The 23,340-nt window shown below is 33.3% G+C and overlaps 1 protein-coding gene across 3 annotated transcripts in view; it reads left to right on the plus strand.

Annotated features, from left to right (window-relative positions):
- The window catches only part of TOP2B (DNA topoisomerase II beta), a 59,310-nt gene that overhangs the window by 19,801 nt on the left and 16,169 nt on the right, over positions 1–23,340 (plus strand). For all 3 annotated transcript variants that reach the window (XM_025461018.3, XM_025461017.3, XM_025461019.2), the window contains exons 5-25: positions 2,174–2,319; positions 3,267–3,364; positions 4,485–4,697; positions 7,657–7,830; positions 9,263–9,364; positions 9,448–9,585; positions 11,129–11,267; positions 11,597–11,754; positions 12,003–12,128; positions 13,063–13,173; positions 13,253–13,358; positions 15,082–15,191; positions 15,530–15,622; positions 15,713–15,827; positions 17,219–17,340; positions 17,533–17,681; positions 18,213–18,444; positions 20,004–20,138; positions 20,696–20,896; positions 21,897–22,092; positions 22,237–22,328. In XM_025461018.3, the coding sequence (XP_025316803.1) occupies positions 2,174–2,319; positions 3,267–3,364; positions 4,485–4,697; positions 7,657–7,830; positions 9,263–9,364; positions 9,448–9,585; positions 11,129–11,267; positions 11,597–11,754; positions 12,003–12,128; positions 13,063–13,173; positions 13,253–13,358; positions 15,082–15,191; positions 15,530–15,622; positions 15,713–15,827; positions 17,219–17,340; positions 17,533–17,681; positions 18,213–18,444; positions 20,004–20,138; positions 20,696–20,896; positions 21,897–22,092; positions 22,237–22,328 (2,956 nt within the window). The remainder of the gene's footprint in view (positions 1–2,173; positions 2,320–3,266; positions 3,365–4,484; positions 4,698–7,656; positions 7,831–9,262; positions 9,365–9,447; positions 9,586–11,128; positions 11,268–11,596; positions 11,755–12,002; positions 12,129–13,062; positions 13,174–13,252; positions 13,359–15,081; positions 15,192–15,529; positions 15,623–15,712; positions 15,828–17,218; positions 17,341–17,532; positions 17,682–18,212; positions 18,445–20,003; positions 20,139–20,695; positions 20,897–21,896; positions 22,093–22,236; positions 22,329–23,340) is intronic.

The following is a 23,340-nucleotide window of genomic DNA, read 5'->3' on the forward strand; positions in this document are numbered from 1 at the left end:
AGTCTTGGTATATAAGGAGGGTTGGGAAACATTGTTATAGACTGGGTAAAAGGCTTAATGGAGAACTGAAGTCATAAAACTGACTCTCAAAGTTAGGGTAAATTTTGGCTAGACAAAAGAATAAAAAGACCTTAAGGCAAGGGAAAAACCAATAAACAAAGAAATGGAAGAACTGGGAATGAAGATTCAGGACAAGTAATAAACTGACTTGAAGAAAAAGCAGGGTACATGTTGCCAAATAGTGGCAATTAAGTTTGACTGTAATTAAGGATCTGGATAATGGACTGTGAAAGTGCAATAGAGGACTTTTAAGCTTGACCTAACAATATTTCAGGTGATATCATTTTAGACTTGTATATTGGCATTTGGAATGAAGAAAGGATTGAATACTGATAAGAAATGTATCTAAGAAAAAAAAAATTTAAGAAAGAAATGTATTTAAGGACAAACAAGTAAGTCTTGATGACTAAGGACTCTAGAGAATGACCAGGAGATCTGAATTAAAAAATGGGTGCCTGGGTGACTCAGTTAATTGAGTGTCTGCCTTCTGCTCAGGTTGTGATCGCAGGGTCCTGCTTCTCCCTCTGTCTGCTGCTCCCCTTGCTCATGGTCTTTCTCTCTATTAAATAAGTAAAAAAACAAACTTAAAAAAGAATGCTGTCAAGGGATGCCTAGGTGGCTCAGTGGTTGAGCGTCTGCCTTTGGCTCAGGCATGATCCCTTGGAGTCCCAGGGTTGAGTCCCGCACAGGGCTTCCTGCATGGAGCCTGTTTCTCCTGGCTCTCTGCCTGTGTCTCTGCCTCTCTCTCCGTGTCGTTTGTGAATAAGTAAATAAAATCTTAAAAAAAAAAAAAATGCTATCAAGGACAGCCCCAGTGGCTCAGTGGTTTAGCGCTACCTTCTGCCCAGGGAGTGATCCTGGACACCTGGGATCGAGTTCCCGCTTCGGGCTCCTTACATGGAGCCTGCTTCTCCCTCTGCCTGTGTCTCTGCCTCTCTCTCTCTCTCTCTCTCTCTCTCTCTCTTTCTCTGTGTGTGTGTCTTCCATGAATAAATAAATAAAATCTTTTAAAAAATGCTATCAAAATTTGAGCCCAGGGCATTTGAAGAGCTGAACCTGTATTGTACAATGAGGGAAAGAAAAGTTGGTTGCTGATTTAGAGAGAGAAGATATGCTAAAAATTATGTTAGTTTCCCTTCCTCTCTCCTTCCCTCCTTTCCTGTTTTAATTAGTTGATTTTTCCCTGAATATATAGTTTTAATTTTGTCTCTTATAACAAACTTTAATTGTAATAACTACTTCTAATAATTCTTCAAAGGTTAAGGTGTATATGTGTGAGTGAAACTGTATATCTAAGAATGATTATAGATCAAATTGTCAAATGGTAGCTTTTTAGGTCAATTCTAAGTGTTGGTTATGAAGCTGTGTTTCTTTGCAAATTTGGCGTTTAAATGGGTAAAGGCATTGTAGTATATACTACTCGAAATGATTGAATAGGCAAGATTTTCCATTAGGACTATTGCCTCTGTAAAGTTACAGTTAGCTATAGGAGCCTCTACTGCATACCATTCAGGGTTTAAATGGATGGCTTTGTGATAGGAAAACTTAAAATAGGTATCTACATATTTAAAAACCATTAAAATTAATTTATGACAGTGATTGCCACAATGTAAACAACCCTATAATATTTAGGGTGAGAATGGAATACATTTCACACTGTTTGTTGTTTTCCATTTGTAGTGTAGTAATGGTTAGGTAGGAAATGAAAATGGGAATGGCAGCTGACTCTACAAAGCTTGTGGTTTACAGGTGGTATACTGGTAGAAGGAAGCAGAGGTTCCTGGCTCATGTATATGAAGAGAAAACAGAATCTGGAGCTGATTTTGTAAAAGCTTCACTGCTTTCCTAGTTTTTGGGAGGTTGAGAAGAGTTTCTTTTCCTGAGAAATTTTTCAGTTACCTGTAGTGCTTAGTGGTCCTATTTTGAGTTATGATTCAGGTAGAAGTATGTATTCTCAGCAAGTATTTTCTTGAAGAATGAGTGCTGGCCAATTAGGAATGTTTGGAGTTTTGCTTATAATTATTCATGTTTATTCTGGATTACTTTACTTTTTATGGAAATTAATAGACTGTTAAGTCATTTTAAGCTCTAAACTCTGCTTGTTTATTTACAGTGAATCTAACATTATAAGCATTTGGAATAATGGGAAAGGCATTCCAGTAGTAGAACACAAAGTAGAGAAAGTTTATGTTCCTGCATTAATTTTTGGACAGCTTTTAACATCCAGTAACTATGATGATGATGAGAAAAAAGTAACAGGTAATGTCTAAATGGCTGATCAGATTTTTTTATTGAATTTTTTATGCTTCTAACATAAAATTTAACTATTCCTATACAAGATATTACAAAGGAAACCTGTGTAGCTTTATTGTGAGAAAATTCTTTTCAGAATAGTATCTATTAAAAAAACTATCATGTGTAAGTAATATCTTGATTATAGTCTGACATAGACATTTTAAAAGCTTAATTGATAGTACATGGGATTATGCTACAATTCCTAGAACTCTAACTTGGCTGATAGTTGGAGTTTTGAATTAGAGTACTGATGAAAGTGAGATATAGGATTCCTATACATGTGAATTTCTTATTACATAAGCACCATGTCTTATGGTATCAAATTACTTCTAAACTGTTTTTTTTTTTTTACAAGGGTCAAGAATGCAAATCTAGGTTTTAGAAATAGAATCGAAGTACTGTGATCAAAATCAAATGTTTTCCCACTTATTCCATTGCTTAAGGGGGCCAGTGGTTTTTATTTATTTTTCAAAACCAAGGCTTAAAAAAACAAAACAAAACAAAAACAAATACAAAAACAAAAACAAAAAATGAAACCAAGGCTTTAGGAAGATATGTAGATTAAAATTTTGTAATCGAGAAGTAACTGATAGAAAGCTCAGATTTCATACTCACATAGATTTACTTGATTATAGGAGTCAACAAGCTTAATTGTTTTTGAATTTTAAATTGTGATGAAGTTAATGAATCTACAAAATGCATGTTAATTTTATTACTATATGTGCTATGTCTTAATTGTATTTTTCTTTAAATAAAAAAAATCTAAATATACTCTGAAATATTCAATTGGTGATTGTTAAGATAATGCAGTAAGTGGAACTATTTGCAACAGACCTGCCACATGGTGGGTAAGTTAACAAAATTCCTAAAATCCTTTTCATTAAACCTTTCACATTTTATTGTTCTTACAGGTGGTCGTAATGGTTATGGTGCAAAACTTTGTAATATTTTCAGTACGAAGTTTACAGTAGAAACTGCTTGCAAAGAATACAAACATAGTTTTAAGCAGGTATGAAAGAATTGTGTCTAATTTTGTGTGTGTGTTTTGTTCCTTTGTGACGATAATAGAACCTTAGGTAAATGGCAGTGATGCCTACATCCCACCCCCCACCCCACTTTTTTTTAAAAAGCATTGACCATGTCAGCAGAGTATAAAGACTTCAGAATGCCTAGGAGATTTTACATAAACCTGTCTTTCTCCTGTTCTTTCAAAACAAAGAGCTTTATTTAATAGGCTTGAACCTTATAGACTCATTGAAATGTATCCAGTTAGCATATTTGAAAAAGTCCTCATTGATTCATCAAATTCATATTTTAAAATTGTTTTATTTTACTTTGGTGGTAGGCCTTTGAAAATAGTTTGAAATTTTACATAAGCTAACGTAATTTGGTCAGGAAAGCATCATACTTATTTTTTTCTATAAAATTCTAAATGGTTATGTTGAAGAATTTAAAAGTTATTTTACTAATAGTGTATAAAGTTGTGCAGTTCATTTTGCTTATTTTCAAATGAGGTTATTATAATATAGTAGTGTTCCCCCCACCCTCCTTATCTGTGGTTTCACTTTTCATGATTTTAGTTAACCGCGGTGAACCGCGGTTCAGAAGCAAATGATCCTCCTTCTGACATATTGTTGGAAGGTCAGTAGTAGCCTAATGCTCTTTCACAGTGCATACATCATTCACTTCACTTTATCTTGTCATGTTGGCATTTAATCATCTTACATCATCCAAGAAGGTTGAGTACAGTACAGTAAGATATTTTGAGAGAGAGAAAGACCACAATAACATAACTTTTATTACAGTATAATTGTTCTATTTTATTAATTGTTAATCTCTTACTGTGCCTAATTTATAAATTAAGATTTATCATTGGTGTGTACAGGAAAAAAAAGTATGTATAGGGTTTCGTACTATCCATGGTTTCTGGTCTTGGAACATAGATAAGGAGGGACTACTATATTGTTAAATTTTTTTCATCTTTAATATCAGTTTTAAGGATTTGTTTGGTTTGTTGGGAAGCTGGAAAATGGATATAGTTGTGGTAAGTGAATGTATTTCATGAACTGAGTATGTATTATAAAATATAGAAGCGTTATAGAAATATTTGAGTATCTTTTCTTTTAAAGACATGGATGAATAACATGATGAAGACTTCTGAAGCCAAAATTAAACATTTTGATGGTGAAGATTACACATGCATAACATTCCAACCAGATCTGTCTAAATTTAAGATGGAAAAGCTTGACAAGGATATTGTGGCCCTCATGACCAGAAGAGCTTATGATTTGGCTGGTTCATGCAAGGGGGTCAAGGTCATGTTTAATGGAAAGAAATTGCCTGTAAGTGTCTTCTAAAATAGTAAATGCTTTGTTATTTTGTGGGCAGCTTATAGTAAAATCTAACTGCTTTAAGTAGTCAGTTATCTTTTAGAACAATTAAAAATACAACACAGGATTCTATTTTACTTCATTTATTCCATTTTCAGTACTCCTAATTTCTTGGTATAGATCTGAGTTTCTGATCCTAATCATATTCCTTCTGCCCGGAAATTTTAATTTTTTATAGGTAGGTCTGGCAAATTCCCTCAGTCTGCTTGAGAGAGTATTTTCCTTCACTTTCAAAAGATACAGAATTTCACTAGATAAAGAAATTATGGTTTTACAGTATATTTCTTTTAATGTCATCCAATTGTCTTGTTTGTATGGTTTCTGATGAGAAGTCTGCTATAGTTCATTTCCTTCTTCCTCTTTTGGTAAGGTGTTTATTTTTCTCTCTCACTGCTTTGAAGATTTTGTCTTTTTCTTTTGTTTTTTTGAATATGATATACTTAGGTGTTTATATGGGGGTTTTTTGTTTTTTGATGTATTTTTTTTTCATTCTATTTTCTGAGCTTCTTGGATCTGTTTGTTGTCTGTCACTAATTTTGGAAAAATTTTGGCCATTATTTCTCAAATATTTCTTTGCTGTTCCTTTCTTCTGGTATTCCAGTTATGTATATCTTATGTAGTTTGCTATTGTCCTAAGTTCCTGGATGTTTTGCTCTGCTTTATTCATTATTTTCTATTTGTGTTTCAGTTTGTTAATTTCTGTTGCCCTATTTTTAAATTCACTAATTTTTTTCCTTTATATGTCGGGTCTGTTGATGAGAGTCTGCCAGGGGCATTCTTCATATCTTTAACTGTGTCTTTGATTCCTAGCATTTCCATGTGATTCTTTCTTATAGGCTCCATGTCTCTGATGAAGTTGTATGTTGTCTGTCTTTTCCAGTAGAGCATTTAACATAGTAATCATAGTTATTTTATTTTATTTTATTTTATTTTATTTTATTTTATTTTATTTTATTTTATTTTATTTTATATTTTATTTATTTTTTAAAGTATTTGATTCATTTATTCATGAGAAACACAGGAAGAGGCAAAGACACAGGCAGAGGGAAAAGCAGGCTCCATGCAGGGAACCCGATGCGGGACTCGATCCCAGAACTCCAGGATCATGCCCTGAGTCAAAGGCAGACACTCAACTGCTAAGCCACCCAGGGATCCCAATCATAGTTATTTTAAATGTCTTATGTGATAGTTAAAAATATGTGACATATCTGAGTTTGGTTCTTTTTTTTTTTTAAGATTTATTTATTTACGAGAGACACAGAGAGGCAGAGACACAGGCATAGGGAGAAGCAGGCTCCATGCAGAGAGCCTGATGTGGGACTCGATCCCAGGACTCCAGGATTATGTGCTCTGGGCCGAAGGCAGGCGCTAAACCACTAAGCCACCCAGGGATCCCCTCTGAGTTTGGTTCTTATGATTGCTTTGTCTTTTCTGTTTTTTCTTGCCTTTTGGCACGCCTTGTAAGTTTTTGTTGACAATCAGCCATGTTGGATAGTAGATATGGAGTAAATAGGCTTAGTAGTATCAGGATTTATGTTTAATCTGTACAGAAAATGGCTGTGTTTGCAGTTTATTGTTGTACTTAACTAGCGTTGAAGTTTGTTGTTGCTCTGGGCACCGGGAACTTCAAATTCTTCCTTGTTTTTGTCTTTTGTTTTTGGGCCTTGCCTTGGAATTGCCCCTTCAAGAAGGGTCTGTCTCTGCAGCCCTTCCTGCTGAAACCCACAGTTACTATTGAAGGCCTATTAACATGGTGGTAGGTTGTAGGATATTTATGTCTGATTGAGTCTCAAGACTTTGGACTATATACTGTCCCTGTGTCTTGGGTTTGGCCTTCACAAGTGTTTCTGCCTCTCTTTTAGAGGTAGAGATTTTTCCTCTGCCCTTTATTTTCCCCTAGCTGTAGCATGTATCCACCAGTATTCTCATTTAGTATTCTTCAGGCTCCCTGCTGTGTAAAATAAACTTTTTTTTTTTGTTAATGAAATGGGTGTGGGATGAGGTAGTAGGGCTAAGATGTAATTATTTTATTCCAGCTATAGTGATATTTTACCAATACACTTTAGCAGTATCCCCCCCCCCCCCTCCAGAAAACTAAGCATTTATTTATTTAGGTGGATGGGTTGGGTAAGAGAGATGGGTCTGGGTGGAATTCTCAGTGGCTGCTATTATTCTCCCCGCCCCTTCAACCAGCAGCACCATGGTGGGGAGCTTCTTCTAGGTTTTCCCTGCACCATGGTGGGGAGCTTCTTCTAGGTTTTCCCTGACCTTGCCTGTGAGAACCTGCTGGAATTTCTGGAGAAAAAGCCTGTAAATGTAGCAATTTATATGATGACAATCCTCAGGTGCTTCACACACCATCTACATTTGTCCTCTAAGCATCTTGTCAGAATTTCTAGTTTAATGTTCCTTTTGGCTTGTATAACATTAGGCAGCTTCTGCCTCACTTAAGCAAACTGGTTAGTATTCTGTGTCTCCCTACAGACACCTGTTTCTCTTCATATTCAGGATGACCAGCTGTCCTGTGAATTCAATTTTTTGAGCGTTCTTAAAAAATCAGTTTGCTGTCTGACCAGCTGTTTCCTTGTAAAGGCAGAAGCTTCTTATCTTTCATCCTTTTTTAAAGCCTTGTACATATCTGAACTCAAACTGGAAGTCTTTGTCATTTTGAAACTTAAACTTTAAAGAGTTTATAATTTACCTGTCCAGTTGTTCCTTCATAACCTCTCTTTATCAGGTACATATAAAAATGAATCAGGGATCAAGGAATAGAATGGGGGAAGTCTTGAAATTTTGGATCTGAGAAGAGCTGTTGTACATGAGGGGAAGTGTGTAAGAGTACCTGATGGCATTCACCTGGTTGAGTTGCTAATATTAGATTACTCATGGGTTTTGGTTTTCAAATTAATAGGTGAATGGATTTCGTAGTTATGTAGATCTTTATGTGAAAGACAAGTTGGATGAAACTGGAGTGGCCCTGAAAGTTATTCATGAACTTGCAAATGAAAGATGGGATGTTTGTCTCACATTGAGTGAAAAGGGATTCCAGCAAATCAGCTTTGTAAATAGTATTGCAACAACAAAAGTAAGTGTACTACTTCTTTGTTACCATGTCAGTGATAAAACAATATTTCATTAAAAACAAAATAAGAAACACTAACGATAACAAAAAGCCCCAAATCTTCTTTTGTGAAATCAAAATTGGCTTATGAAGATGAAAGCTTATTTTCTATGAAAATAACTTAAAATTTAAACATCCATTGAGCATTGAGTTTATATTAGTGTTTATAGTTGAATACATTTATATTTTATAAATTTAGAATCTAATATTTTATTGAATTTAGAATTTAACACATTCCTTATTCTGTGTTCTGAGTTTAGAGTGTAAAAAAGACTAAAAGGAGAGGAGTCTGTTTTGGGTCAGGTTGTGGAACTTGTTATATGCCATTCCAAGGAGTTTGAACCACTCTTCTGTGGGCTTTTTGGATTTCAAAAGCAAATAAAATTTTTCTCGTCTAAAAGCATTTGTCCACTGATCATAATAAAGTCTTAGGCAATACAAGCATATATCTTAGGATAATCTAAAGCAGTGGTTTGATAATTTGTCACTCTTATTCAAATTTTAACTAATTTTTTCAAGACTCAATTGTTTTCTATAATCTAGCATCACTTTCTCAAGTCAAAAAATTTTGCATCAATTATAATTGCATCTTACTATATGTAATAGAATACAGTGGCATAAAGATGTAAAAGTTTTGTTTTGTTTTGTTTTTCTTCTAACTGGGAACTGGGACAGTCCTAGTTTGGTATTGTGACTCTACAGTATTATCAGGGACCAGGCTCTTCCTGGCTTTCTTTTCTGCCATCCTTAGCATGTGGCTTTCATTCTCATGTTTTTACAGTGCCTGCTGGCTTCTGTATGTTTTAATTCCAGGTTCTAGGAAGAGAGGAAGGGGTAAATGTGTATACCAACTAAATCACTCCCTTTTGATCAGGGATATAGTAGTTTTCCTGGAAATCCCATCCAGTGTTCCTTACTAACATCTCTGGCTAGCACTGGGTCAAGTGGCTACCTCTAGCTGTAATGGTGTCTGGATTGGTTAATGTTTTCAAATGGGCATGTTGCCAGGTAAAAACCATAAAGGTTTTTCAATAAAAGGAGGAATGGACATTGGATGACCAACTGGTAATGGCTGCCCCATTCCCTAAGTTTAAATCTTGTGTCTGCCAGTATTCATTCTCACTTCTTTGTGTTTTTATTCTATTGTTTTTACTTTGTGTAGAGTTTTATGCAGTCGGCTAATTGGTCCTAGAGCCAAAAAGACCCTATTTTTAAACCCAACTCTGCAATTTTGAGATTCATATTATGCCTCTGTGTAATTGGGTTAATACTATTGACTCCACAAAGTTGTGAAGATTAAATGCTCATTAAAAAAAAAAAAAAAGACAACTATGTAAAGTATTTTGCTATCCTAACTATAGAAGATTTTATATTCTATTTTTTTGTTCCTCTTTAGGGTGGACGGCATGTGGATTATGTAGTAGATCAAGTTGTTGGTAAACTGATTGAAGTAGTTAAGAAAAAGAACAAAGCTGGTGTATCAGTAAAACCATTTCAAGTAAGTGGTCCTTTATATATTCTGTTGAATTATTTAATGATATCAGTTCTGATGTTGATCTTTTTTGGTTATGTTTTTGACAGGTGAAAAACCACATATGGGTTTTTATTAATTGCCTTATTGAAAATCCAACTTTTGATTCTCAGACTAAGGAAAACATGACTCTGCAACCCAAAAGTTTTGGGTCTAAATGCCAACTATCAGAAAAATTTTTTAAAGCAGTAAGTAAAATTTTTTATTATTTTTCAATGTGTTTTTATTGAGTGGATTAAGTAGTTTTCTTTTTTCTATTTGTGATTAGTTTCTCTTATATTGACTATGGGCATAGGCATTTATACTGTAAACTAATAGACTTAATTCTGAGAACTACTAAATATAGACTTTGGTAAAACAATGGATTGTTTTGCCAAGAATAAAGTGTTTTTAGCTTTTTCTTGGCCATTATACAGCCCAATTTTCCTCTAACAAATTTACAGATCCTTAAAGGACTCCAGATTTCACTTTTTTTACTCCTTTCAACTTTATTGATTTTTACTTTTGCATATTTTTTTTTGAAATTTTGGTAATCTGTGTATAATGTAAAATTTATCATGTTCTACATATTTTAAAATTACATTTTACTTTGCACATATTTCTTTGGACTGTTTTAACCTTTTTGAAATGAGGTGAGAATACAAATAAATAATCTTAGATTTATAACTGAGCCATGCAGTTAATAATTTCTCATAATCTATTGTATATAAGCAGGATTTACTTCACTTCCCTTGTTCGGCAGTACCATTACTGTACACCAATATTAAATAAGCATATGTAAAGTGCCTTTAAATATATTTGCACTGACAATGTAAAGATGAATAAATCATAGCTCCTCCTCTGTGGAAATTTATAGTTTGGTGGAGGAGTGTTGTATAATTGTCAGAAATAACTTGTCACATTCTGGTATTGTAAATTCAAAGATACATTCTCAAAAACAAAAACAAAAGTTTTTTTCAGGTTCTAACGTAAAGCCTATAGAAATAGTATTTTTGCATCTAATAATGAATTCTGAATACAAAGGACCCTACATTAATGGTTTTGTAAGTTTCTGCCCTCATCGGATTCATTATGAAGTGATTTGATTTTAGATTTTGTACTTTTCCGTTTTGAATGGATTAAGTTTAGATTTGGCAATATAGTCCACCTCTTTTTATATCTCAAACATTCCAGTAAACGATTTCTCATACCTAAAATCAAACTACCCAGGATAATGGAAAATAAATGGCTCCAACTCAGAGATTCTTCACTCTTCTTTTGGGTTAACATCTTGTCCCCACTGCATGCTGACACACAGTATATAAGTTGAAGTTCTTATTATCAAATTTAAGATTTGTATTTTTGAGGAATATAAGAAATGCCAATGTCTAGAATCTCCCAGCTAGTAAATTCATGAATGGATCAGCTTTTACCTTGTTAATTTTAACAAAATAAATTTGTAACAGAAGCTATGTGTACTTTTCATGGAGTTTATTATAATAGAGTTTTTATTGTATCTGGAAAGTTGCTCTTTATTCATATGTTTGCATTTCTGTACAATAGGTTATTGTATATAGCTGCCTGAGTTAGCTTAACTGTAGTTAGGGTAAAATTTACTAGAGTGTATCATTATTATTATCATCACCATTAGCCTTTGGCCATATAACTGCACAGATTCCAAGTATTACATTAATTTTAGCTAAGTGTATGAGCTTACAGCTTGTTTGTATATCATTATTGTTTGATTTTTAGGCTTCTAACTGTGGCATTGTAGAAAGTATTCTGAATTGGGTGAAATTTAAGGCTCAGACTCAGCTGAACAAGAAGTGTTCATCAGTAAAGTATAGTAAAATCAAAGGTATTCCCAAACTGGATGATGCTAATGATGCTGGTAAGATTCAGATTTTTTTTTTTCAAGATTTTGATTTAAGTTTTTATTTATCAAGTTACAGAAAATACTCATTTTCCACATAGAGTTTATAATTTTATGTTCAGAGAATAATTTTTCTTCATTAAATTTGTCACATGCATCACATATTATAAATTTTTAAGGGATAGGAATTCAATAAAATATACCTAACATTGAAACTATGCTGAGCATAATGTTAATCTTATATAGTCTTTCACTATTATCCTGTGATTACTAATTTTTCTGGCTTTGTATTTCTCATTGGTAAAGTTGAGGAATTTGGAATATATGTCATTTTTAATATCTCTCAGGTGGCAAACATTCCCTGGAGTGTACACTGATACTAACAGAGGGAGACTCTGCCAAATCGCTGGCTGTGTCTGGATTAGGTGTGATTGGGCGAGACAGATACGGAGTCTTTCCACTTAGGGGAAAGATTCTTAATGTACGGGAAGCTTCTCATAAACAGGTATGTAACTTTCTCTCTCATATATATCTCCCACTTTATTAAAATTGTTGAATTTTAAAAGTAAATTCTGACTTATTTTTTATGTATTTCAACCCTTTTTTAAAAAATTCTACTTTTAAGTACTTTCTCCACCTAATATGGGGTTTGAACTTTCAACCCTGAGATCAACAGTCACATACTCTACTGACTAAGCCAACCAGGTACCCCTCAACACTTGTAACATACTTTGAATTTCTCTTTTTGTACAGATCATGGAAAATGCAGAAATAAACAATATTATCAAAATAGTTGGTCTACAATACAAGAAAAGTTATGATGATGCAGAATCTTTGAAAACTTTACGCTATGGGAAGATTATGATTATGACTGATCAGGTTGGTTTAAAGGTTGCCACATATTTAAAAGTTATCTTTTTCAGAGTGCCCTTTTGATATTTGTTTCATGCAACTTGCTTCAAAAAAGTAAAAGGGAAAATAATTGTACATCAAAGGGAGGAGTAGAAAACATTCAGTGGCACTGTTTGTTTGAAGCTCATTTTATATTATCTTAATTACGGCACAGCCATCTTTTTGGCTATTTTAAAAATGTTTTTAAATGTAATAAATATGAGAAGAGTAGAACATATTATAGTATTATGGGGTAGAAGCCTACCTATAAGTTGAAAGGAAATTATGAAATTTATAAGCAAGAAAGATTAATTGATAGGATAATGGTCAATGTTTGTATATGATGGCATAATTTGGGATGTGCAAAAACTAGGACTTAAATAGTAAAATGATAGTAATTAGGAAAGAGCTAGAAAACCGAAAAGGAAGAATTTCATATGCATTCACCTGCATGTCTCTTGTACTTAATTAAAAGCATTTGTAGAGAAAATCTTCCCCTGAAAAAGCTGCTGTGTAGTTTTAAGCAGAAATTTAGCAGTTTTTATATCAAGATAAGACTTGTGAATACCTGTATTCTGTGTATTACTCCTTCCCTTGCTAAGTGAAGTGGCATTATAACCATGTTTTATGTATTTCCATTCTTAAATCATTCTTTTAGTGAAATCTATATAAAACATATAATGATAGTGTATTTTGAAATGAGAGGAAGATTTAGTCTATCACTAGCTGTATTCATTATTTGAATTTTAAGAAAAATTCCTTACTGTGATCCTCCAAAGGATGGTCTTTACTGGCTTGTAAAGTGCAGTTCCAAAATTTGAATGGAATTTTGCCTGTGCTACATTTCTACTTTTTAAAAGTTAGTTATATAAATAAATTATATTTCATAAAATTATAGCACTTTTTACTAACATTTATTTAGGATCAAGATGGTTCTCATATAAAAGGCCTACTTATTAATTTCATCCATCACAATTGGCCATCACTTTTGAAGCATGGTTTTCTTGAAGAGTTCATTACTCCTATTGTAAAGGTACTATTTACATTAATATATTTTTATACTGTTGTCTTAAAGAATAGCAGAAAACTAATTTTTTTTTTATTAATTTAAGGCTAGCAAAAATAAGCAGGAACTTTCCTTCTATAGTATTCCTGAATTTGATGAGTGGAAAAAACATATAGAAAACCAGAAAGCCTGGAAAATAAAATACTACAAAGGTTTGTATTTTAAAATACTTAAATTTTGTGAAGTTTACCAGTGACATAAATATGTTTTTGAGATCATAAAATATTTTGAAAGTTTTAGATGACAAAAACAGCTATTGCTGATTTTTAAAGAATTTATGGAAAATTTTATAAAAGTAGAGAGAGTGGTATGATAGGCTTCCCATGTACTCTAATAATAACCATTCCACTGCCAATCCTGTTTATCAAAATGCTTCTCATCTCCTCCTTATTAATTTGAAATAACTTCTAGATGTTATATTATTTCCATAATACTTTAGCATGTAGCATGTTTTAAAAATGCCCATAATTTGGGGGGATCCCTGGGTGGCGCAGCGGTTTGGCGCCTGCCTTTGGCCCAGGGCGCGATCCTGGAGACCCGGGATCGAATCCCACATCGGGCTCCCGGTGCATGGAGCCTGCTTCTCCCTCTGCCTGTGTCTCTGCCTCTCTCTCTCTCACTGTGTGCCTATCATAAATAAATAAAAAAAAATTTAAAAAAAAAAAAATGCCCATAATTTCATTATTGTATCTTTTTTTTTTTTTTTAAAGATTTTATTTATTTATTCATGACAGACAGAGAAAGAGAGAGAGAGAGGCAGACACACAGGCAGAGGGAGAAGCGGGCTCCATGCAGGGAGCCTGACGTGGGACTCAATCCTGGGTCTCCAGGATTACACCCCAGGCCGAAGGTGGCACTAAACCGCTGGGCCACCAGGGCTGCCCCATTATTGCATCTTTTTAAAATAACCTTATATATTCTAGTCAGTGTTAAACTTCTCCTGATTATATTAAAATGTTTTTTTATTTGTTTTGAGTCCATATCCAATCAAGGTCCACACAATGCATATTCAGTTTGATAAGGCTATTAAATCTTAATATACTATTTCTCATTTCATATTTTTTTCCTTCCAATTTATTTGTTCAAAAAGTTAGATGGTTTGTCCTATATAATTTTCCACATTCTGGATTTTGCTGATTATCCCTGCAATTTCACTGAATATATGATGTATTCCTCTGCCCCTTGTTTTCTATTAACTGGCAGTTAAATTGGAGGCTTGATACAGATTTGGATTAGATTTATGTGGCAGAAACATTTAACATTTAACAGATGTATTATATATTTATATTGTATATTTACGTCAGGAGGCATGTAATGTCTGGCATTTGTTGTTTACTAAAACTGATTCATTGGTACAGGTGTGGCCAGCTTGATCTATTAGCTTTTCACCTAATGGTTTTAAATAGCTATTAATGTTCATAATTCATCTAACTTTTTTCAGCTTTATCAAATAATTGACAAGTAAAATTATACATATCTAAAGTGTACAACATGATTTGATATATGTTTATGTTATAAAATGATTACCACAATCAAGTCAATTAATATATCCATCACCTCACATAGTTAATTTTTTGTGAGTATGGATGGAACATTTTAAGGTCTACTCTCTACAGTTCTCAAGTATACAATGTAGTATTATTAACTGTAGGCACCATGCTATGCATTAAATCCCCAGAATGTATTTACCTTATAACTGAAAGTTTGTACTCTCTGATTGACATTTCTGCACTTCCCCCTCTCCCTAGTTGCTGGCAACTACCGTTTTTTCTCTTTTTTTGAGTTCAATTTTTTTTATATTCTGCATGTAAGTGAGCTCATATGGTATTTGTCATTCTCTGGAGTTTTTTCAGTTTTATTTTTTAAATTGTGCAGGGTTGGGTACCAGTACAGCTAAAGAAGCAAAAGAATATTTTGCTGATATGGAAAGACACCGCATCTTGTTTAGATATGCTGGTCCTGAAGATGATGCTGCCATTACCTTGGTAATCAAGTTAATTAAAAATTTTGTTCCTAACACCCATCCCCCTTCCTGCCATACCTTTCTTCCAAGTCTTGGTTTTCTGTAAGTCTCCTTTGAACTCTAATGCCCAAACTAATTAATCTTAATGTTTCTTCACCTCAGTCTCTCACGCAGATTATGCTCCGCCTTTAAAGTTCTTTGTAAGATTTCTGTTCAAGTATATTTTTGACAAAAGTCTGTTGGAAAAAAAACTCAATTTCTGAGAAATTAATAATTGATTAATTGCCTTTATAAATTTTAATTGTATAATGAAATTAATTTAATTTTTAACATGTGAAATTGTTACCTGGAATCTTTCAGGCATTCAGTAAAAAGAAGATTGATGACAGAAAAGAATGGTTAACAAATTTTATGGAAGACCGGAGACAGCGTAGGTTACATGGCTTACCAGAGGTTAGTCATAAAAAGCGGTGGTCTGGGGGAAGAAAGAGATAAAATTCATGCAGGAATAATGACAATGTTGCTATATAACTTTTCTCTTAGCAATTTTTGTATGGTACAGCAACAAAGCATTTGACTTACAATGATTTCATCAATAAGGAACTGATTCTCTTCTCAAACTCAGACAATGAAAGATCTATACCATCTCTTGTTGATGGTAAGTAGCTTTTATTTTAAAATCTTCTCACTTTTGTATGTAGTTATTGAGTATATTTTAATTTCATGTACTCAAAGCCATTCTTATAATAAATTTTAAAATTCTGAATTTATTTTTGAGATCTTTTGGTAGCAATGAAATCTTTTATATTTCTTAATTTGAATCTCTTAAACTCTTTTTTAAGTTTTTCAAATTTTTTAAGTTTTGCCTCAGGTTGATTGCACACTTTATAAAGTAAAAAGTATTTTGATAAATTCTGAAATAACCATCTAAGAATAAATTTTAAAAATACCTTTGTATCTTAGTACCCAAACCTAACTTATCAAACTTGCCAGAAAAAAATGCTTAGAAACTGGTACCCACTAGTTAGAGCAGATTTTTGCCTTCTATCTAGAAATATGTAATTTTCATTTTATAACTTTTAGCAAGTTGATCTTTGGGTTCCTTGGGTTTTCAGCCAATAGCATATGGTTCTACCCATCCGTCTGATTCAGCTTTAAGTTACATCCCTTTTATGAAGTCTCTTCTAACAGTTGCAGTCTAAATTGGTTTCAGATACCTAAGCTTCTATTCCAGTATTGTGTGCCTCTTAATTTACTTATGTCAATTTTGCCTCCTCAATTAGATTATAAAATTCTCAAGGAAAGTGGCCATATTTTGTCATCTTGTTTCTACCATGCTCTGAGCCCACGATGATAGCTAGCATATACTGAAAAGTTTATTACTATGCTCTTTGGCCTAGTAGAATGATTCTATCCAGAAGAATAATAAGGGAGCAGAATGCTTTCCTTGCATTATCTCATGTAATCCTTATGATCACCCTGTTAGGAAGGTAATTACTTCTATTACACTGATGAGGATGCTGAAACTGTTGGTTTAGTAATTTGCAGAAAGTCAAATGGTAGATGGCCAAGTTGAGAAGAGTATCCAGATTGGTGAGATTCTAAAGCCTGCATTCTTAATTGCCACACCACATCTCTTCCTTATAAGGATTTTCTGATTTGGGATACTCTAACAATATACTTTTTAGACTCATTGATGGTTTGCTGCTGCTTTAGTTACATCTAAAACTTTGGATGCCTGAATGTCCAACAACTCGGCAACTCCTGTGAAAGGTATTTGATGCCACTTAGCAGTTCTTTAAGACTGGAAGGTGGTCTTTTACCTGGCACCTTACTTTTGGAATAGACTGAGATGGTATAAAAACATGTTACTATGTATTTACTGTGTTATAGAATCTCAAGTAACAATTTCAGTTATTTTTCAAAAGCAAACTGTATCTTTGCTTCTTCGGTCTCTTGAGTATCTAGGACATTGTTGTCATTAAAAGAAACATTGCAGCTGTATCTGGAGTAATATTTTTAAAAGAGGGTTGTTCTTTTTAAAAATAGGTTTTAAACCAGGACAACGAAAAGTTTTATTTACCTGTTTCAAGAGGAATGATAAACGTGAAGTAAAAGTTGCTCAGTTGGCTGGATCTGTTGCAGAGATGTCTGCTTATCATCATGGAGAAGTAAGCATTAAAACTGGAATCAGTTGAAAACTATACTTACTGGCATGAAGAATGATAATTAAGCATAATAAAGTGTTTTTCTTTTTATAAGTTCTTTGGAAATGTAAGAGAATCAAGAATTTGGGTTTTAATAAAAATTAGGGAATATGTATAGTAAATTTAGAATGTTAATATTATATTTTTGTGTTATAGCAAGCATTGATGATGACTATTGTGAATTTGGCTCAGAACTTTGTGGGAAGTAACAACATTAATTTGCTTCAGCCTATTGGTCAGTTTGGAACTCGGCTTCATGGTGGCAAAGATGCTGCAAGCCCTCGTTATATTTTCACAATGTTAAGGTAACAGTTTGCTGATATGGTGGTATAAAGTCTACTTGAAGTATATTGGAACTAACTAAATGTTTAATAGAATTATAAGTAGGGAGAGATGATAGGGTACTCTGTCGAGGGTGTGTGTTCCAAATTAGTTGATTGCAAATAGAATGAAGTTTGTTGATCTCAGTGTTTGTGAATTATTGATGAAACCAGTCCTAATTAATGTAAGGATTTTTTTCTGATCCAACTTTACTTTTTAGGCTGAAGAAGGGTTTTGGGATTAAGTGAGAGTAAAAGGAAATCCATAAAATGTAATTTATCAATACTAAGAAATTATTAAGTAAGCAACATAAGTACAATAAGGCTATTTTATTCTGGCTTCCTGCCTGAGAGAAATGTATTCGGTAATTATTTTAGGTAAATTGTATTGTTAAGTACATGTAATCAAAATTTTAAAAAACATTTTTCTGAATTTTTGAAATGTAAAGTCTTCTATGTATAATGTTTTAATTGCTAAAACCAGGACATTTTCTTATCTTTATTTCCTTTCACTAGCTCTTTATCAAGACTCCTTTTTCCTGCTGTGGATGACAACCTGCTTAAATTCCTTTATGATGATAATCAACGTGTAGAGCCTGAGTGGTATATTCCTATAATTCCCATGGTTTTAATAAATGGTGCGGAGGGCATTGGTACTGGATGGGCTTGTAAGCTACCCAACTATGATGCTAGAGAAATTGTGAACAATGTCAGAAGAATGCTAGATGGCTTGGATCCTCATCCCATGGTAATTATTTAGAACTTACTGCTTATATAATATTATATTTTTTATTTAACAAATAATGTGTAAGCTACAACGTACAGTCATTTTATAAAGATAATGGAACCATTTTCATTTTGGAACATATTGCAGACAATAAAGACCTTCTTGTGTAACTTAATATGTGCTTATAGTAAAAGAGATTAGCTCTAGAAAAAGCCTGGAGATAAGGATTATTGGGGAAAAAATCACATTGAAAATGAAAAATCTCTAATATTTCAGGTTTTTAAGTAACTGAATTATATAGAGAACAATGTTCTTATGGCAAAATTATATGCAACTTTGTTTTTATTCTCTAAGTCATATTAAAGTTGTAAGGAGTCTTAAGAAATTGTATATATTTTAATGTATCCCCATATTTTTTAAATTTTTGCCCTTATGTCATCCACTATGCTTGTTTTTGCCCCAAACTCCCTCCAAGAAAAACTTATCAAAAAGTGACCTCCTCTTTTCTACATGATTTAAAATCATCTGGAAATTCCCCTTTATCATGATACACTTTAAGTAAAAGTGTATTTGTATAACAAAAATGGTAGTGCTCATTGTAGAAAATATAAATAAGCAAAGAGAAAAAATGCTTCATAAAACCAGCACATGAAAACAAACTTCATATTTTTACATATTTCTCTCCAAGTTTTATTTCATTCTTATATTTTAAAATAAAACATGGGATGCCTGGGTGGCTCAGTAGGTGGGTGTCTGCCTTCAGCTCAGGGCGTGATCCTAGAGTCCTGGGACTGAGTCCCAAATCGGTCTCCTCACAGGGAGCCTGCATCTCCCTCTGCCTATGTCTCTGCCTCCTTCTCTGTCTCTCATGAATAAATAAAATCTTTAAAACAACAACAACAACAAAAAACCCCATTATGTTATGAATATGGTTTAAAATCTTTTCTTCCATAAATACTTTAAAGTATTTTAAAATATTTGTAACGGAAGCATAAAATGTTTTATGATTATAGTGTTTTAATTATTTCAGATGTGTTTTAGAATATTAAGACAATCGGTCAATACATGCTTTTCATGTGCTCAACATATATAGGTAGATACATATATGTGTATATAGAAAGATGGAGCTAAGTTTTTTTTGGTTTGGTTTTTGTTTTTTTTTAAAGATATATTTATTTATTTGAGAGAGAGAGAGTGCGTGGGCATGTGCAAGAGTGGGGGGGTGGAGCAGAGGGAGAGGAAGAAGCAGATTCCTCACTGAGCAGGGAGCCTGACATGGGACTTGATTCGACTACCCTGGGATCATGATCTGAGCCGAAGGCAGATGCTTAACAGACTTAGCCACCCAGGCACCTGAAGCTAAGGTTTGGAAATTGGGAGATGTTGAGATTAAGTTAACGGAGGTTGTGAATCCAAGATTAAGTGACTATTTGGAGACGGACTTTTGACGACGGGGAATTTAGTTTCAGTCATACTAATCTGTCAGTAGCAGTAGACCATAGGCTAAGGGACATTCAAATACCACACTGGGAGTTAGGAGAGAAGTCGGGGCCTTAAGTTATTTTTATTTTTCTCTGCAGCTTCCTAACTACAAAAACTTTAAAGGAACGATCCAAGAGCTTGGTCAAAACCAGTATGCTGTCAGTGGTGAAATATTTGTGGTGGATAGAAACACAGTAGAGATTACAGAGCTTCCAGTTAGAACTTGGACTCAGGTTAGTAGAAGTATTTTAGCTTCCTGTCAGAAGGGCAGTGCAATACTTTCCGGTAAGAATATGATTCCATCATTGTTTGTCCGAAGTCTATATAGTGTTCAAAAATTCCTATATACATTTTTGACCTATCCAATTGAATTTGTGCCTTGAGTATTCAAATAGTAATTTAAAAGTTTAATTTCTCTAAATGTAGAATGACTTACACTAATTTGCAACCTTTATAAATATGGTCAGTAAATTCATGTCAGTATCAGCTCTTCCAGATCTAAAAGTATGCATGTCATCTCTTGTCAGATGTAGTTGATGTCATCCTCTTGATATGCTCAGACTTTTCCTTGCCTTTGGTGTATGAGCAGATCAAAACTATTACGTTGTATATCTTCTTTCACCATTGAGATCCCGGTATTTTGTCCTCTGTGGTGACTGGACAGATGACAGTGAGGGAGGTTTTTCTTTTTATCCTACCAGAGTTGGGAATATTTAAAATTTTCATGACTTGTAGTATGAGAACATGTGTGTTTCAGGAAAAGAATTACTTATTTTTAAATCTTTTATAGGTATACAAAGAACAGGTTTTAGAACCTATGCTAAATGGAACAGATAAAACACCGGCATTAATTTCTGATTATAAAGAGTATCATACTGATACAACTGTGAAATTTGTGGTGAAAATGACTGAAGAAAAGCTAGCACAAGCAGAAGCTGCTGGATTGCACAAAGTTTTTAAACTTCAAACTACTCTTACTTGTAATTCCATGGTAATTGATTAGATTCATTATTAATTTAATGTTTTTTCCATGCCATAAGTAGAATTTTTGTAATTGGTTTCATGATGGTTGTGGCTGTAGTAAGTCTGAATAGTTTTCCCCCTGTATATTTGATGAAGAATCTGATGGTTCATTCCTTTAGATTCTTATCCACTACTATTATCCACCACCCTCAATCCCAACTCTGCATTTATGCATCTGGGCTTGAGCACACAGGATACACACACTGACCAAAATTTATGGGAGTGATTGGTACAGGATTTTCATGTTCCTTATGCCTGTGTCTTTTAGCATTTTAATTGTGGAGTACTTATCTCCCCATAATTCTAATCTGCTTTATTAAACTTGTATATTTGTGTTTTTATATAATCGAGGAGAAAGGTAGAAAGTGAGCATCATATATGATTACCTTCATTCCATTCTCAATTAGCCTTTAGACATAAAGAAAAAATCCAGTAGCACAGTGGTTGAGACAGACTGCCATAATTTGCTAAGAAAGACAGAAAAAAGGAGAAAAATGATAGAGAAGAAATAAAATTTTCCTCCAAGTTGAGAAAGTTTGTATTATAGGACAATTAAAAACAAACAAAAAGAGACAAATACACATCTATTGAGTATGTGGGGTAGAGAGAACTTCAAATTTAACATTTGTAAACTTAGATATAAAAGGTTTTGGGTTTGAAAAAAAAATTTCTTAGATGGTTTTATGGCCATTTTGAATTAGAACCTTTTTTTTAAAGTACCTATTTATCTTTCAGAATTATTTAAAATATTTTCATAGTTTTAAGAATTGAATGGATTCAGTTCTTAGAGCCACCAAAAAATATTTAGCAAAATATACTTAATAGTTTTGGTTCTTTTCAACAGCTTTTAGGGGTGATGTGTGTTCATTTAAGTGTGTCATAGTTATTTTCAATACTGTAGATGTCATACAAGTTAAAAATACCAATACAGGTTTATGTCATCTTTAAAAACTGTGTGTTTTTCTTAGGTACTATTTGATCATATGGGATGTCTCAAGAAGTATGAAACTGTGCAAGACATTTTGAAAGAATTCTTTGATTTACGATTAAGTTATTATGGTTTACGTAAGGAATGGCTTGTAGGAATGTTGGGAGCAGAGTCTACAAAGCTTAACAATCAAGCCCGTTTCATTTTAGAGAAGATACAAGGAAAAATTACTATAGGTAAGATGCAACCTTTAAAATTTTAACATTAGTTAAAATGGAAAAAAAAGTTTATTAAATAGAAGACATTTTTATCAGTAGAATATAAACAAATACAAATTGAATCTCTTTTCTTGATCCTAACTTTATTTTTCCCTCACATAGAGAATAGGTCAAAGAAAGATTTGATTCAAATGTTAGTCCAGAGAGGTTATGAATCTGACCCAGTGAAAGCCTGGAAAGAAGCACAAGAAAAGGTAATCATTTGCAGAACAAGATATTCAGAGAAGCTTTTAAAAGCAAATTCCAAAACAAAAAACCCAACCCCTAAATTTTAAATTTAGTACTGCTATAAAGGTGCCAAGTTGTCTGTTTAGAGACTGAAGTCTTCTGTTTATCCACAGAACAGATACAGTACAGGAATTTGCAGTGCACACCCACCACAAAGCACTTTGCCAGTGTGACTCAACCAGGGCCTGGAGAAATGACTCCAGGTGTGAGAAGGTAGCTCAGTCTCCTTGGCCTTTTTTCTGAGCCTGCCATTAAAGGGTGTTAGTTGTGGTGGTGGTTTTTGTGATGCATGTGAACTATCTGGGAACTACACTGGTAGCACATAAATCATTTCACACTGGTCTTACTATGGTCATAGTATGGTATCCAGTCACAATTCACTTGGTATGTTTCGGTTTATGCTGGAAAGACTAGAGACAAAATGTTCAATATTATATAGTATGTATTGAGCACCAAGTATATGTTTTGTCCTGTGCTTAGATCTTGGACTAGAGATTTAAACCCTGGAACTTCAGATTAAAAGTCTGATGTTTTATTAATTAAATTGTCCATTTCAGATTATAAAGTACTAGTACTTGGTGACTGGAATATTGAAACTTTGAGATTCTTCTCAAGAATTAGTTTCTTGCTGTTGTGTAATAATTAAAAGAAAAATTTAAAAAGGCAGTATAACATTGTGATTGAGAACACAAATGTATGAAAGGAAGAAAATAGTGGAAATGACTAATTTTTTATTTAGAATGTTGTGTATATATGATACTGATAATATTACTATCCTTAAAAAATACAGTTATGATTATATGACATAACTTAAACTGAAACTTCAAACTTTCCAACATTTATGAATTCTCAACCCACAATGTTTTCCATATTTTTTATCAACTACATTGATATGCTGCTTTTGTTTATATTATTTAAGCTTTAAAAAATTTTGGTCAATAGAATGCCAGATATCAGAGCAAGTAAAATTAGAATAAA

Source organism: Canis lupus, chromosome 23, assembly GCF_003254725.2.
Source record: "Canis lupus dingo isolate Sandy chromosome 23, ASM325472v2, whole genome shotgun sequence".
Classification (NCBI taxonomy): domain Eukaryota; kingdom Metazoa; phylum Chordata; class Mammalia; order Carnivora; family Canidae; genus Canis; species Canis lupus.